Genomic DNA, 15,701 nt, shown 5'->3' with positions numbered 1-15,701 from the left:
CTCCACAGATAATGTAGCCGACCCTGCTATGAACCATTCACATTTACCTTTCGTGTCAATTTCTCACAAGCTAATGTAAGAGTATGCACATATGTGCATGTGCACACGGGGATGGAGAGTGGGGTTACTCCCCCTCACGCTAAGCCCCCATCATAAACCCAGACATTCAGCCCCTTCCGCCAGGCCCTGGAAACCCCCAGCTCCATGCCTAGCACCTGGCTCAGCCCACCTTCCCAGCAGCAACACTTACACAGCATCTTGGTCACCTGTGTCCGACCCCGATCCTGGAGCCTGCGGCTGTCGCTTGTCCTGGCCCTGCCCTTGGCCTCCTGTCTGAGGATCAGCTGCCTCTCATGCCGCAGCCGCAGGCCGATGAGCAGGTAGAGCACGCTGATGGTGGCCATGGGCAGGCAGAAGAAGAGCAGCGCGGTGGCCTGCACCACCAGGTTGTAGATGGCTCTCGGGCGCACCAGGGTGCACACGGCCGAGTGGGGCACCAGGCCCCGGCAGGGCACATCTAGCTGCCGGATGCCGTGCAGGCTGGTATTGGGCAGAGAGCAGAGCACCGCAAAGCCCCAGATGGCTGCGAGCACGCGGCGCACGTGGGCGTGCGTCACCACCGACCTGGCCCGCAGCGGGTGCACTACGGCCACGTAGCGCTCGACGCTCAGGGCGGTGACGTTGAGCACCGAGGCCAGGCAGACGGTCTCAAAGAGCAGCGTGCGGAAGTAGCAGCCGCCGGCGCCCAACAAGAACGGGTAGTTGTTCTGCATCTCGTAGAGCTCCAAGGGCAGGCCCACGAGCAGTACCAGCAGGTCCGACACAGCCAGGCTGAAGAGGTAGTAGTTGGTGGGTGTGCGCATGGGCCTGTGGCGCAGGATGACCGTGCAGGTCAGCGCGTTGCCCACCGTGCCCACCGCGAAGATCAGCAGGTAGGTGACACAGATGGGCAGGAACAGCTCCGTCTGCTGGGGCCCCAGGTACTTGAGCCTGAGCTCCTCATCCGTCAGGTTCAGGTCCTGGGGGTCAAAGGGTCCCAGAGCCCTGCTGCCATTGCAGGGCACCGGGGTCCTTGCACCCAGGGACCTGTCTCCAGGGAGGATGGAGCAGTTGAAACAGAGAGGAACCTGTGAAATGGAAGACAGAGACACCCAGAAAGTCACTCAGGGAATCTGGCTCTATCCTAATTCTGGCTAAAGGTGCCATTGACACCACGAGGGCCATTATTTTTTGTGCCACAGAGAAAGGAAAACTCTGTCATCCATTGTAAGACCCATCATAATTTCTTCTTAAAAAATGTACATCTTAGGGACTTCCCTGGTGATCCTATGGCTGACACTCTGCTGCTCCCAATGTAAGGGGGCCCAGGTTCCATCGCTGCTCAGGGAACTAGATTCTGTATACAGCAACAAAAATCCTGAGTGCTGCAACTAAGACCCAATGCAGCCAAATAAATAAAATTTTTTTAAGAACTCCCCCCAAAATATACATCTTAAAAATGATTTTTTTAAAGTGGGACTTCAATTTTTTAAAGATTTATTTTCTTTTGGCCATGCCAGGACTTCACTGCTGTGCAATGGGCTTTCTCTTAGTTTCAGGGAGCAGGGGGCCACTCTTTGTTGTGGTGCTCAGGCTTCTCATTGCAGTGGCTTCTCTTGCCCAGCACAGACTCTGGGCGAGTGGGCTTCAGTAATTGTGTCTGGTAGACTCAGCAGTTGTGCATGGGCTTAGTCGCTCTGCAGCATGTGGGAACCTCCCAGACCAGGGGTCAAACCTGGGTCCCTTGCACTGGCAAGAGGATTCTTAGCCACTAGACAACCAGGGAAGCCCTGGGACTTCAATTTTTAATTGCACAAGCTACTGAAACCTTTGGTTAGTGATGGAAACGCTCAAGCATGTGCTATGCCATCAGTAGTCCCTTTCAGTCTCTCCCCTTCCAAGCCATGGGCTTTGGGAGAGACACTCAGTTTGGGCACCTGTAAAATGGGCACAGTACACAGTATCACTTGGTCCTGAAGAGCAAGGAAGGGTTCTGGAAACACCTGCTTGGATTCAGATCCAGCCTCACCAGTTTCGAACTGTGGGACCATTTGCACGGTAACCTCTCTGTGGCTGTTCCCTTATTACAAGGATCCAGAAATTTAATCCATGAAAGGTATTAACACACCGTCTGCCAGACACACAAAAGGGCCTGATTACATGATCTTGCTGGGAGAACTGGGTCACTGGGGATCAAGCAAGGGAGTGAAAGAGCCCAAAACTATAATGCTGATCTGAAAATTAGTGCTTGCTTCTGTTTTCTATTCCCTGAACTGTTTGAAGTCGAAGTATTTGACACCTTTGATGCTGCCAGTTCTGAGGTTCACTCTCCCTCCGGCTCCCCATCTCTTTGCCAGTCCACTGGAGAGAGTGGGGCTTCCCAGGTGGCACTAGTGGTAAAGAACCCTCCTGCCACTGCGGGAGACATAAGAGACTCAGATTCGATCCCTGGGTTGGGAAGATCCCCTGGAGAAGAAAATGGCAACCCAGTCCAGTATTCTTGCCTGGGAAATCCCTTGGACAGAGGAACCTAGCAGGTTACAATCCATATGGTCTCACAGAGTCGAACACGACTGAAGTGACATAGCACGCAGATAGAGTAGCTAAGGACCCTGGCTATGAAGCTAAACAGACCGGCCTGGGGTCAAGTGCCAGGTTCGCCATCCTCTTCTGTGACAGGCCCTCACTGTGCCTCAGTCTCCACATCTGTAAAATGGGTAAGTAGATACAGCCTACCTCCTAGCTAGTTTCTGGGAAGAGTAAATGAGAGAATTAAGTTCTCAGGAATGTGCCTGATAAATTTCAGGTGCTCAACTCCAATGCATAGTGACATGATCCTTACTTCTCACCCAGCAAATTAAGGACAGTCTAGGGGACATGGGGCAGGGACTGAACGGGATTCCTCTGATCCTGTGGCTTGATGTGAAAGACCGGGAGCTGCCCACCTGAGCCTGTTCCTCAAACCGGCCACCACCACCTCCCCTCCATTCTTAGTAACCGCCGATTTTCCGGCTTGGTTCCTGGATCCTCTCCCTGGGTCCTCGCCCCAGCTCCATTTCCTCTCCTCAGATGCGGGTTCGGGGCTCCCCTTGCCCACGTACCTGTGTACCCACCGTTCAACTTTCTTTTTCAGGTCCTTCTCTCCCCTGGTTCCCAAGTATTCTTCATCCCGAGTATCTTCTCACCAAAGCCTGCACCCAGAAGCCTCCCCCAGCCTTCCTGCCTCTCTGACACCGAATCCCAGCATTTTGGGATGGAGAGGCGTCTTCATCCCCTCAAAAGTTCCTCCCGCCCCTGCCGCCCCCGCCCTCCCTACCCGGATTGCTGCGAGAGCTAAGCCGGGACCGCGGCGATGAGCTGCGAACGCGCAGGCGCCGACCCGGGTTCGAGAGAGAGGCTCCTACGAACCCGGGGAAAGGTCGCCGCACCGGAGCCCCCATTCCTCGCGGCGCGCAAGGCCAGCGAAAAGACAGGTATACCCAAGGAGGCTGCGAGTCCTCCGGAGAGCGGGGTGGGGGCGGGGGGCGGGACGCGTCTCAACTGGCCCTGCGATCCCTACCCACTCTGGGGCGACCCTGCGGGCGCGCCCTGCCCACCGCGCCCACATCCCGCACACCTACCATGCCGCCTGCGCCCCGCGAGATCCCAGGGGCCGGGAGCCCACACGCCGAGCGTGGGCCGGGCGTCCTCGCACTGATCGACGGACAGACGCGGCGCCAGAGCCGGCCGACTGGCCGTCTGGAGGCTGCCAGCGCTGCCGCTAGCAGCCCGCGGGTCGCCCCGCCCGTCGGGGGCCAGGGGTGCTCTGGCCCGGACAGCCAACAGGGGGCAGTGGCGTCCCCTCAGCCCAGCTCAGCCCCCCTCAACGACTGAATCCGGACACACTTATCTGGGGGCCCCCGGACCCCCCAAACCGTAGCGATTGTCTCGCCAAGTGTTTGATGGGAGGCGCTTCCAGGAACACCGGAACCCTCACAGAAACCCATTTTACAGATGAGCAAACTGAGCCTCAGAGAGATGCCACTGGAGTGATCAGGGTCTCACATCTCTGTCCCCATGTTCCTGCATGCTGACTCTTCGCATGACACCTTCTTATGGTGTCCCTCCAGATCCCACTTTCTCCAGCCCTGCCTTTCTTTTTTTTTTTTCCAACCCTGCCTTTCAAACCTACCCCCAAGGACATCCCACCAGCCCCTCCAAATCAACAAGCCCCAAAGGGTCTCTCTCAGGCTCCTAGGCTTCACGTGGGATTCCTCCCCTTCTGTCTATCTCAGTCCCTGGACAGCAGTCTCCCCACCTCCCCCTTGACCCCCTCTGCCTTCGGGTCCTCCAGCCCCTAAGTGCAGGTCCTGGCTGTGCCCCCTCCCCCAGGACTGCTGTAGGACCCCAGGACTGCACTGTCCCCCTAGTGTGGCCCCCCACAGCCCAGCCATTTTCCTGAACCCCCCACAATGGCATTCCACTCCCTGAAAACTTTCTATAGAATCCAACACTCGCTTCTGAATAAGATCACCGAAGTCTAGCCTGGTACTGGACCTCCCCACCCCCGCTTGCCTTCCTGGTCCCCCTACCCTGGTGCACCAGCCCACACCCCATCACCATATTCTCCCGCCCCAGATACCCCAGCTAGCTCTCAGCCATTCAGAAGTTCCGCCTGCTCCTCTCACCCTACCACACGTGTCCACGGGAGGGAGAGAACTGTAGAGTGGGAAGAGCCGTGGATCACGGGGTCTCCTCCTGCTCCTTCAAACTACGCACTGGTAAAACCAGCAGGGAGCACCTTCTGGGCTCAGCCCTCCTCCTCCAGCCAGCTCCTTAGCTGAAGGAACTCGCTCGGGAGTTTTGCCACATGGATCTCACAGGCGGAAATGCTGGCTCCTGGGCCTCTTCCCAGGGTCTGATTTCCTTAGTTTGGGCGAGATCCAGAAATCCTCAGATTTGACCCAGAGGAACCCCGGCCCCAGAACCACACTGTGAGAAGCACCGGGAAGGGTTAAGCACAAAGTCCCAGGCCCCAGGAAGACTGTGAGCTGTGTGAGGGGAAGAGACACAGACCCTCTGTACCATCCTTGCCACAATCGTGTGCCCGCTGTGAGACATGATGGTGAAGATTTCACACGGGGCTGGCACACGGCCAGCACTCAAGAATGTCGGTGGGATTTGAGTGGGATTATCTCTACTTAATGACAACTGGAGGCAAGACGTTCTACCCTTAGACTCTCTCTGCCCCCACCTCCTCCCCATGAGTCACCATCTGGCCTTGGATACTGGGAGTTAGACCCTGTCCCCTAGGCTGTCTTCCCAGGAACTCCACACGTAAACACAGCCCCAGGCTCAGGGAGATTGCGGGCAGCGAAGAGACACAGGGTCCCCATGTCCCCCAGAGAAAGGATTCTGGCGTATCCCTGACAGTTAGCTACTCAGGCTCAAATGTGTGAGCCTGGCTGGTGCCTTTACGATCGGGGCTGCGGTCACATCAGATGAGCAATGAGGGGCGGAGGGCATCACTAGGACCAACCGACCATGGGGTCACAGACAGCACTTAGCATGCGATGAGCTTTGTCGACCCCTACCCCCCTTACTGGAACACACTCGCACACATGACTACCACCACTTCACTCAGACTCTGAGCCGCCTGAAACCCACTCTGGACCCTCTGGAGGTGCTCAGAGCCCAGAAAAGGATGGGGAAGGACCCTATCTCTGCCTTGCGTGCGTGCATGCGAAGTCACTCGGTCATATCTGACTCTGTGCGACCCCATGGACTATGTAGCCTGCCAGGCTCCTCTGTCCATGGGATTCTTCAGGAAAGAATACTGGAGTGGGTTGCCACACCCTCCTCCAGGGGATCTTCCCCATCCGGGAATTGAACACGCATCTCTTACGTCTACCTGCATTGGCAGGTGGGTTCTTTACCACTGGTGCCACCTGGGAAGCCCTATTTCTGCCTTAGAGAGGCAGAATGGCTCCCACCCATTAGGAATTCCTACAACTGACTGCGTCATTCATAGCATTGTTGTTGTTCAGTCGCTGAGTCATGTTTGACTCTTTGCCACCCCATGAACTGCAGCACGCTAGGCTCCTCTGTCCTCCACTATCTCCTGGAGTTTGCTCAAATTCATGTCCATTGAGTCAGTGATGCTATCTAACCGTCTCATCCTCTGCCGCCCCACCATTCACAGCATTAACAGCCATCAAAGACCACGTGAGGCTAAGAGGTTGCCCACCAAAAGGAGAGGCCCAGTGGCCACCATGGCTGTAGCATCGTCCAGAGGGCCCTGGGTGTCCCAGCCTCTGGGCCGGAGCTCGAGACCTCCATGACAGCGTGTCCCATCAGAACCCCCTGACATCCACTGCCTCCTACCCCGTCCTGAGATGGCTTCCCCAGGGCCTTGTCTGTCTGGGACTGCCGCGGGGCTGAGGCCTGGGCTAAATGGATGCCAGGTTTTCTGGGTGTGTATCTTAGTCTCAGGAGCTTGGATAGTAGACATCTACCAAGGCTTGGGTGCTAAGGGCCCAACTCCACACAACAGCAGTTCTGCCAGAGGAGTGCCACTGGGACCTCCAGGAGCTGGTGGGCCCGCCTCCCAGGTTCTGACCCATCCAAGGGCTAACTGGGCCTGAGGCCCAGAAACCCTCACCTCCACCCTGCTTTACTGCCCCCCGGGGATGAGACAAGGAGGGTGAGGTGAGCCTGGGGACCCTGAGGTCCTGGAGCGGACGGAGGGGCCATTCTGAAGCCCAGCCAGTGAGGACAGCCCAGGAGCCCCCAGTAATCAGGCTCAGTAAACACGGAGAGCTGGGAAGAGCAAATGTCGCAGCAGGACAGTCCAGGCTCAGCTGGGTATCTCCTCAGGTTAGAGCCTTTTCCATCTGCTTTGCTCAGCTGGGCCTGAGCAGGCCATGGCCGGGAGAGAGGAGAGGTCTGGGCCCCATGATGGAGTCTGGGATGCATCTCAGGAGGCCCTGTGGGTCGAGTGGTCACCCACACTCCGTACACCGCCAGGCCTGACTCACAGAAACTGGTTCACTCTCTTGAAACGAGAGGGTAAAAGAAGGCCGGGGACAGTGGGGCCTGGATGAGAATCCCCCACCTAATCCCCCACCCCGTCCACCTGGGCTCTCTGCCAGAGTTGTTGTTTAGTCGCTCAGTCGTGTCCCACTCTTTTGCGACCCCATGGACCATAGCCCACCAGGCTCCTCTGGCCATGGGATGCTCCAGACAAGAATACTGGAGTGGGTTGCCCTGCTCTTCTCCAAGGCGTCTTCCCTACCCAGGAATTGAACCCAGGTCTCCCACACTGCAGGCAGATTCTTTACCCTCTGAGCCACCAGGGAAGCCCATTAAGCTCAATAACATGGGTTAAAACACTTAGGACTGAGCCACTCAAGAAATGGTGTTCATAACTGCTCAGAATTCTCTGGGAGATGCTGGAAAACTGCCAGGGGTCAGGGCTGGGAGTGTATCATTCTGCCGGTTGGGAGGGACAGGTCCCCAGACAGCTGTGGCCAGAGAGCTGGCCCCAGCAGGAGGGAAGAAGAAGACGAAACTGGGGGGAGCATGACCACAGCTCAAGCAGGCTGGGCCCTGCAGCTGGACCTTGGAGACCTCTCCTGCCCATGGGAGAGGCCCGCTTGAGGCCGTCTGGCCTTTGCCACCCAAGGGCCATGCAGATGGTTTCTGAGCTACCCCAGTCTGTCAGGTCCCCAAAGAACTGAAACCCGGAGGGTCACCCACCTCCTCCCCCAGCGCCTGACTGGTTCCCCAAGCCTCAACCTCCACTGGTGGCCACGGTCACACAGCGAGAGGACCAGAAAAAAGCCTGGACCTCTCTCATCCTGAGCCTGTGTGTCCCTCATGCCTCCTCCGGGTGCGTGTGTGCATTCGTGCCACACACCTTCCTAGCTAACACACCACGTTCAGAGGCAATATAGAGACCACTCCTAAGATTGTCCCTTTTAGGACTGCTCATGGTTAGTTCAGAACCAAAGCCCCACCAGTGGATGAAGTCAGACTTGGGAATTCACGAGTTCACCATGGTTTATTGTGTCTACGTTAGAGTTTTTGCTTTTCCTTTTAGGTTCTATTTATTTATGTATGGCCGTGCTGGGTCCTCGTTGCTATGCAGGCTTTCTCTAGTTGTGGCCGGCGGAGGCTCCTCTGTGGCGGAGCACAGGCTTCTCATTGCAGTGGCTTCTCTTGTTGCAGAGTAAGGGCCCTGCAGTGCTCAAGCTTCAGTAGCTGCAACTCTCAGGCTCTGCTGCTGCTTCTAAGTCACTTCAGTCGTGTCCGAATCTGTGCGACCCCATAGACGGCAGCCCACCAGGCTCCGCCGTCCCTGGGATTCTTCAGGCAAGAACACTGGAGTGGGTTGCCATTTCCTTCTCCGTCAGGCTCTGCAGAATGTGGGAACTTTCCGGACCAGGGATCGAACCATTGTCCCCTCCATTGGCAGGTGGAGTCTTAACCACTGGACCACCAGGGAAGTCGCTCCCTTTTAGCTTTTAATATTGGCTCAATTTCACACTTACAGACAAGTTGAAAGAATAGAATCAAGAATTCCTATACATCTTCCACGCTGATTCACCAACGGTTAAAATTTTACATCTCTTGAATCCTTTTCTCTGTGTGTGTTTGTATGTGCGTCTGTGTGCTTAGTCGCTCATTCCTGTCTGATTCTTTGCAACCCCATGGACTGTAGCCTGCCAGGCTCCTCTGTCCATGGGGATTCTCCAGACAAGAATAGTGGAATGGGTTGCCATGCCCTCCTCCAGGAGATCTTCCCAACCCAGGGACTGAACCCAGGTCTCCCACATTGCAGATGGATATTTTACCATCTGAGCCACCAGGGAAGCCCTGTGTGTGTGTGTGTGTGTGTGCGCGCGCGCGCAATTTTCCTGGACTGTATGAGTGTCAGTCGCAAACCTTTACCACTTAATACTTCAGTTCTGGTTCTGTTTCAACGTGTTCCATGAATATCAGTTCCATGGGACTCTCTTCCCAGAGGCAGTGGCGTACCAAGGGGTGAGGGTAGAGGGAACAGTCAGCCTGGCGGGAGTAACATCTTGCCACTCAGCATTGTGATTATAGAAAGCGGACCACTTCTAGCTGGTCTGATAACCGCTTTACCTTTCTTCCCAATTATTGCCATTCCCAAGGCAGACTAGTAAATAGTTAAGTGCCAACAACAACAAAAAATAGGCTCAGGACGACAAAGGAAATAGCATTAAGTTGGAGAAAATAAATGAAAGAACCCAGAAGGAGTGAAAAAATGACAATTATTCATGCATGTGGGTGAATCTAAGTTCATCACAACGTGAGTTAGAAGTGCTGGGTGTAGCCACCAGCAGTCATTAGACATGGGGAAGGGCACAGAACACAGGGCGCTGAGAGCATGTGGTGGGGAGTTTGGCATCAGTGTGGGCATGATTGTCGCAACGTCAAAGATGGCCAGGAGTCAGCACTTCAAGGCAGGATGCTAGAAGATTCTATGGCTGAAATTTTTTTTTTAATGAAACAAAGCGTTAATTTTTATTTTATATATTTATACATAAAACTTTCAAGGAACTCTCTGAATCCAACAAAATGTTAATAGCACATCTAAAATTGAAATTCAGGTAGTTAACATTCACAAAATGTTGAAAACTGATTAAAATATACATATAACAGAGAGCTACAACTTCACTATGAGGCAGGCATGCATTTATTTGACTTGGACAGCACCATCATTTACAGTTCTTCTTTAAAACTACAGTGAAGAATGACAGCAGTCGATGGTAAACTACTGCTCCAAGTAAAAATCTCTAAACAAATAAAAATAAAGTTAAAACCCCTCTCTTAGATTAACCATGACTCGTGGTGGTGTAAGTACTGTACTTTTTTTGATAAAAATATAAATTCTTGTAGCAAGTGATGTGAGCTTCTGTGCCAGGTGAGGATCTTGGTTTGCAAATATCAAAACTGGCTCTGGCTAATTTAAGCAGGATTTCCTGAAGACCAGGATTTCCTGAAGACCCCTTGCAGCTGAAAGGGCTGGTGGTGTGGCAACATGAGCCCCAGGCCGGGACCCCGTCCCTACTTTGAGGCACTTGATGGACCCCTGCCCAGGGTGACGTGCTGGATGCTGTGAAGTTGGATCCTAACCCAGCACTCTCACTGTTTGGGAAGGCGAGCCTTCAGGCCCTCTGCAGTGGAGGAAGGAGGATTCCCCACGCAATGGGGCAGCCATAGCTCCTGGCAGACAGCACAGATGCCAAGCAGCCAAACAGCACACAAGTAAGGAAATGGCAACCTACTCCAGTATTCCTGCCAGGATAATCCCATGGACAGAGGAGCCTGGCAGGCTACAGTCCATGGGGTCGCAAGGAGTCAGAGGCGACTTAGCAACCAAACAACAAATCTGCCAGCCTGGACTCCCCAGGGAGCTCAAGAATCCGCCTGCCAATGCAGGAGACTCAGGAGACTTGGGTTCAATCCCTGGGTCAGGAAGATCCCCTGGAGAAGGAAATGGCAACCCACTCTAGTATTCTTGCCCATGGACAGAAGAGCCTGGTGGGCTACAGTCCGTGGGGTTGCAAAGAGTCGGACACGACTGAGCAACTAACACTGCCACTACTATCTGCCAGCCAGGGGTTCAAGGGCTCTTCAAATGCACCAGCATGAGAGAGACGGGCTGGCAGCCCAGCAGAGCCTGGTGCTGGGTCTGAGTGGCTTGTCCCAGTGTCAACGAAACCTTTTTGGAAAACGATGCCCAGGAGAACATGTGTCTGCCAAGAAGATAAGAGATTCCAGTTATTTAAAGTAGGAAGCACAGGTCACACTCCTATTTGAGGGAAGCACATCTGGGAACTGAAAGTTTAACCCTTTTTGTTAGTCCATTTGGACTCAAAAATAGCAGACTTATAAACAGCCTGCCCTCAAGAAGAGAATGTCACTTCTCCTCCCAGCTGCCTTGAGGCAGAGATTATAACAAATTGACTTTTAACATGTGGAAGCAGGGAGCCCACGATGTTAAATAACTTCCCCAAGGTCCCCCAGCTAAGCACTAGAGCTGGGATTTGACTCTAAGTTTATCTGAGTTAAAACTTTCCCTTTTACTCTACAGTTCTAAGCCTGGGTCTCCCGTTTTTAAAGCGGGTCAAATTTCAAGAGTCTAGGCTTAAAAGAAAAGTTCATATGTATATTTACCCTCTCAGAGACTAGATTTGTGTAAACATGTCTGACATAGTTCCCCTCCTTTTTTAAAACAATATTTATTATTTATTTGGCCCTGTCAGGCCTTAGTTGCAGCTCACTGGCTTCTCTGGTTGTGGCATTATTTGCCCCGCAGCATGTGGAATCTTCCGGGTGCGTCTGCTAAGTCGCTTCAGTCATGTCCGACTCTTTGCAACCCCATGGACTGGGGCCCACCAGGCTCCTCTGTCCATGGGATTCTCCAGGAAGAATACTGGAGTGGGTAGCCATGCCCTTCTCCAGGGGATCTTCCCAAGCCAGGGATCGAACCTGCATTTCTTATGTTTCCTGCATTGGCAGGCGGGTTCTTTACCACTAGCGCCACCCACAAAGTCCTGGTTCCCCTTCTGAAGCCCATTTACCTTTCCCTCACTGGGCTACGAGTTTTCTCCAAGAGCTGCCTGGGTGCATCAGGGTTCTTTAAGGCTCTGAACTCCTTGGGGCGCCAGCTGCCATGGGCTAGCCTGGCACCTCTAGCCCAGGGACAGTTGTTCCATGGGGACAAGCGAGGCCACTGAGTGCCTTTCTCCAGAGTGGTGGTACCCAGTTCACTCTGGAACTTTTGGTAAAAATGCAAATGTTCCCTAGTTAGGTCTTGGTGCCTTCCAAGGGTTTATAACGCGTGGTCCCAGCTCAGAGAGACTGCTAGATGCATTTCCAGGGACACAAGTTGTTTTATCTTCATCCTTTGGCTGTTGGAGATATGATGCTTAGGCTCTCTATGCCTCAGTTTCTTCATCTGTAAAATGGTAATGACAACAGAACTGCTTCATAAGGTTATTATGGAGGTTTTATTTAACAATGAAATAAAGGATGCAGAGTTTCCAGGAAGGCACTCAGCCAGCATTTGATAAATGTTTTTCAAATAAATCAGAGTAGGTGCAAATCTCAGAAACTTGGTACATTTTCTGAACACAAAGGAAGTGATTTTTAATATTTTCCTTCCAAGGCACTGACAGAAGATAATAAAGAGGTTTCTCTCTTCGTTTTCTGGCAAGAGGGGCTCTTGGAGAGTGAAAGGGAAGGACACAGAAGCTACGGACTGGAGGCAGGCCCCATCCAGAGTCACTGTCCACCCTCAGGTGGTCTCTCTGGGATCCTGCCTTCCTGTGAAAGCTCTCAAGTTCCCAGAAATCTCTCAAGTGTGTTTGTGTGCAGGCGCTGTAAACAAGGACGGGAAGAGGGGGCTGCAACCAGCAGAGCTTTATTAGGGCATAACCACTTCAGTCAGGCTGGACCCCTGCCACAGCAAAGGTTTCCAACCTCACGGGGCCGCAAAGGACCCAGGAGGACCCCAGCCCCCACGCTGCACCAGGCCCCCAGCAGGAAGGGGGCAGGGCCTCCTCTGTAATGAGGGAGGGCGGCTGCAGCAAGGGCAAGGAGAGGCTGTGGACCAGCTCGGTGACCTTGGGTAAGTCAGTCCATTCACTCCGTCAGCCTCAGTCTCCTCGTCTGTAGAACGGGGACATGTATGCCCCTGGGGAACGAAGCAGACGGGGTCTATCCCAGGCACTAAGCAGTACTCAATTCTGAAGCTGACCGTGGTTATCTTCAGGGAGCAGATTAGGGTAATTGTTTGTTTTCTGATCAAAAGACTTTTTTTCAGCAGTCAACATTCATTCATTGTATAATAATATATATATAGATGCATTTTCATTTTACTTTATTTTTTAAAATATTTATTTATTTGGCTACATTGGGTCTTATTTTTGTTGTTCAATTACTAAAGCGTGTCTGACTCTTTTTGACCCCAGTGAACTGCAGCACACCAGACTTCCCTATCCTTCAGCATCTCCTCAAACTCTTGTCCATTGAGTCAGTGATGCCATCCAACCATCTCATCCTCTGTCATCCCCTTCTCCTCTTGTCTCAACCTTTCCCAGCATCAGGGTCTTTTATTTTTTTTATTTATTTATTTTTTCATCAGGGTCTTTTACAGTGAGTCAGTTCTTTGAAGCAGGTGGCCAAAATATTGGAGCTTCAGCTTCAGCATCAGTCCTTCCAATGAATATTCAGGACTGGTTTCCTTTAAGATTGACTGGTTTGATCTCCTTGCAGTCCAAGGGACTCTCAAGAGTTTTCTCTAGTACCGCGGTTCGAAAACATCAATTCTTCGGTGCTCAGCCTTCTTTATGGTCCAACTTCCACATGCATACATGACTACTAGAAAAACCATAGCTTTGACTAGATAGACCTTTGTCAGCAAAGTAATGTCTCTGCTTTTTAATACGCTGTCTAGGTTTGTCATAGCTTTTCTACCAGGGAGTAAGCATCTTAGTTGTAGGTTGTTTTTTTTTCCCCCCATTTTAAAAGGCAGTTCCTTTCTCAAACCTGATAGCTTGTCTCTGCTCAAGCCCTTTGTTCAAGGCATCATTAGGGTCATGGCTAGTCTGGTGAGAAGCCTTCCAAGGACAACTCAGGAAAACTTGGGCACAGAAATGCCCTCCAATTGGTCACAAACCCTGTGCCCCCGAGGCCCCCTCCACATCGCTGCCATTTTGTCACCCCAACTGTCATGCCTTCCACTGTGTCGCCCCTGCTGCACACCCAAGTTTCCCAGGCCCTGTGTGAGAAGCCAGGAGCCACGCACCCAGCCTGTTCTGCACTCCTCGCCTCCAGGTGCGGAGGCTTCTGCCCTCCTGATCCCGGTGCAGAGGTCAGGATGGAAGGGCACCCTCTGCCCAAAGCCTGCCAGGGGCATACAGGGGCCTCCGACCAGGAACCTGGACCAGATCCTGCCCCCTATGTGGTCCCCAAGCGGGCATAGGACCCATCACACCTGACAGCGTGGTCCTCTGGGTGCCTACAGGCTTTAGTATTATTTCTGTGAGGAGGGCATCATTGGCTCTCTCTCCCCCTGCTTCTCACTCCCCCTGCAAAGCCCTGATCCTGACGGACCACATTCCTCACTGAAAGCCTGGCTGAATTCCCCACTGCCCCAACTGCCTGTGTGAGTCCCAGGCCCTCATTTCTCTCATCCATCAAGTGGCTGCTGCGAGGATTAAGTGAGATAATTCTTATAGACTCTGGGGAACATGCAGCATTTTTAATGACAGAATACATTCCAGAAAAATTTTGCGAGCATAGTACATCCTGAACCTTTTGAGAATAAGCTGCCGGCCTGAAGCTCAGTCTCCCTAAATACTTGACTGATTTCCTGGCAATGGGGACCCTCTCCTGCATCACCACAACCTTGCCATCAATGCCAGGACTGACACTGAGGCATGCCTGCTGGCCAGCACGCAAGCGTTTTCAAGTTCTGCCAGTTGTCCCAGTCTGCAGCAGTTCCTCAGTCATCCTTTGACTTCATAAGCTTGGCATTTTTACAGATTCTAGGTCAATTAAATTGTGGGCTTCCCAGGTGGTGCTAGTGGTAAAGAACCTGCCTGCAATGCAGGAGATGTGAGAGACTCAGGTTCGACCCCTGGGTCAGGAACATCCCCTGGAGAAGGGAATCCCACTCCAGTATTCTTGCCTGGAGAGAATTCCATGGACAGAGGAGCCTAGCAGGCTACAGTCCATGGGGTCACAAAGAGTCAGACACGATTGAAGTGACTTAGCACACAGGCCAGTCAGTTCTTTCACAGAATTTCTTTCAGTTAAGGCTTGATGTTGTTTCCTTATGAGAGATTCAGGTTATGCATTTTGGGTGGCTATATCACAGAAAGGGAGATTTGTTCTTTTCATTGCATCCTATGAGGCAGCCACCAGTTTTGACTGGTCCTGTTACGGAAAATGATCATTTTATTCCCTTGATTAACATGGTATCTGCCAGGGTTCTCCTCTGGAAAACTACTACTTTTTCTTTGGGAATTAATTTGTATTTCATGGAGGGTACTTTGAGATTGTGTAAATATCCCATTTCTCATCAAACACCCACTAATTTTAGCATTTGTCTATGATTCTTAGATAAATTAATTATTGGTTGCCAAATGGTAATTCTAATTCTATCATTCCTTCATTGATTAGTTTGCACTATACTGTAAGGTAAAGGTTTGTCCTCTCACTCTTTATTTATATCTGTGTGGATGCAGGGTTTCTAATTGTATTCATTATCATTATTTACCATGTTTAAATTATCCCAGATTTGGCCAGTGGGAACCTCATCAAGCTGCCTCCTGTATCCTTTCCATGTCTTCATCATAAACATTTCTGTGTTTTCTTGCACAATAAGCTATTACAGACTCCTCATGTATTTCCCTGCATCAGTCTGAAATCAGCCATTTTCCAAGGAGATCTGGTTCCTTTTAGCAGAGACTGGGGTTTAAAACAAAGATCTGGGTGCCTTGTATGATCATTACTACTGGGGTGTTGCTGCCCCCAGGCCCTCTCAGTGAGCCCAACTAGGAAATATAATTTTCTATTTTATATAATTAAATACAATACACATATATGCACACATCAATTTTTTTTTCATTATTTATTTTTAT

General features: G+C 52.0%; 1 protein-coding gene across 1 annotated transcript in view; it reads right to left on the bottom strand.

The window, feature by feature from the left end:
• Positions 1-2,703, bottom strand: part of NMUR1 (neuromedin U receptor 1) — an 8,966-nt gene extending 6,263 nt beyond the window's left edge. Inside the window, exons 1-2 of the mRNA XM_065928907.1 lie at positions 2,674-2,703; positions 251-1,127 (exon numbers count right to left, since the gene is read on the bottom strand). Of these exons, the coding sequence (XP_065784979.1) occupies positions 251-1,127; positions 2,674-2,703 (907 nt within the window). The remainder of the gene's footprint in view (positions 1-250; positions 1,128-2,673) is intronic.
• Between the last annotated feature and the right edge of the window lie 12,998 nt (positions 2,704-15,701).

Source organism: Muntiacus reevesi, chromosome 3, assembly GCF_963930625.1.
Source record: "Muntiacus reevesi chromosome 3, mMunRee1.1, whole genome shotgun sequence".
Lineage (NCBI taxonomy): Eukaryota > Metazoa > Chordata > Mammalia > Artiodactyla > Cervidae > Muntiacus > Muntiacus reevesi.
Note: the sequence above shows the minus strand (reverse complement) of the source record. Positions and strands in the feature narration are given on the sequence as shown.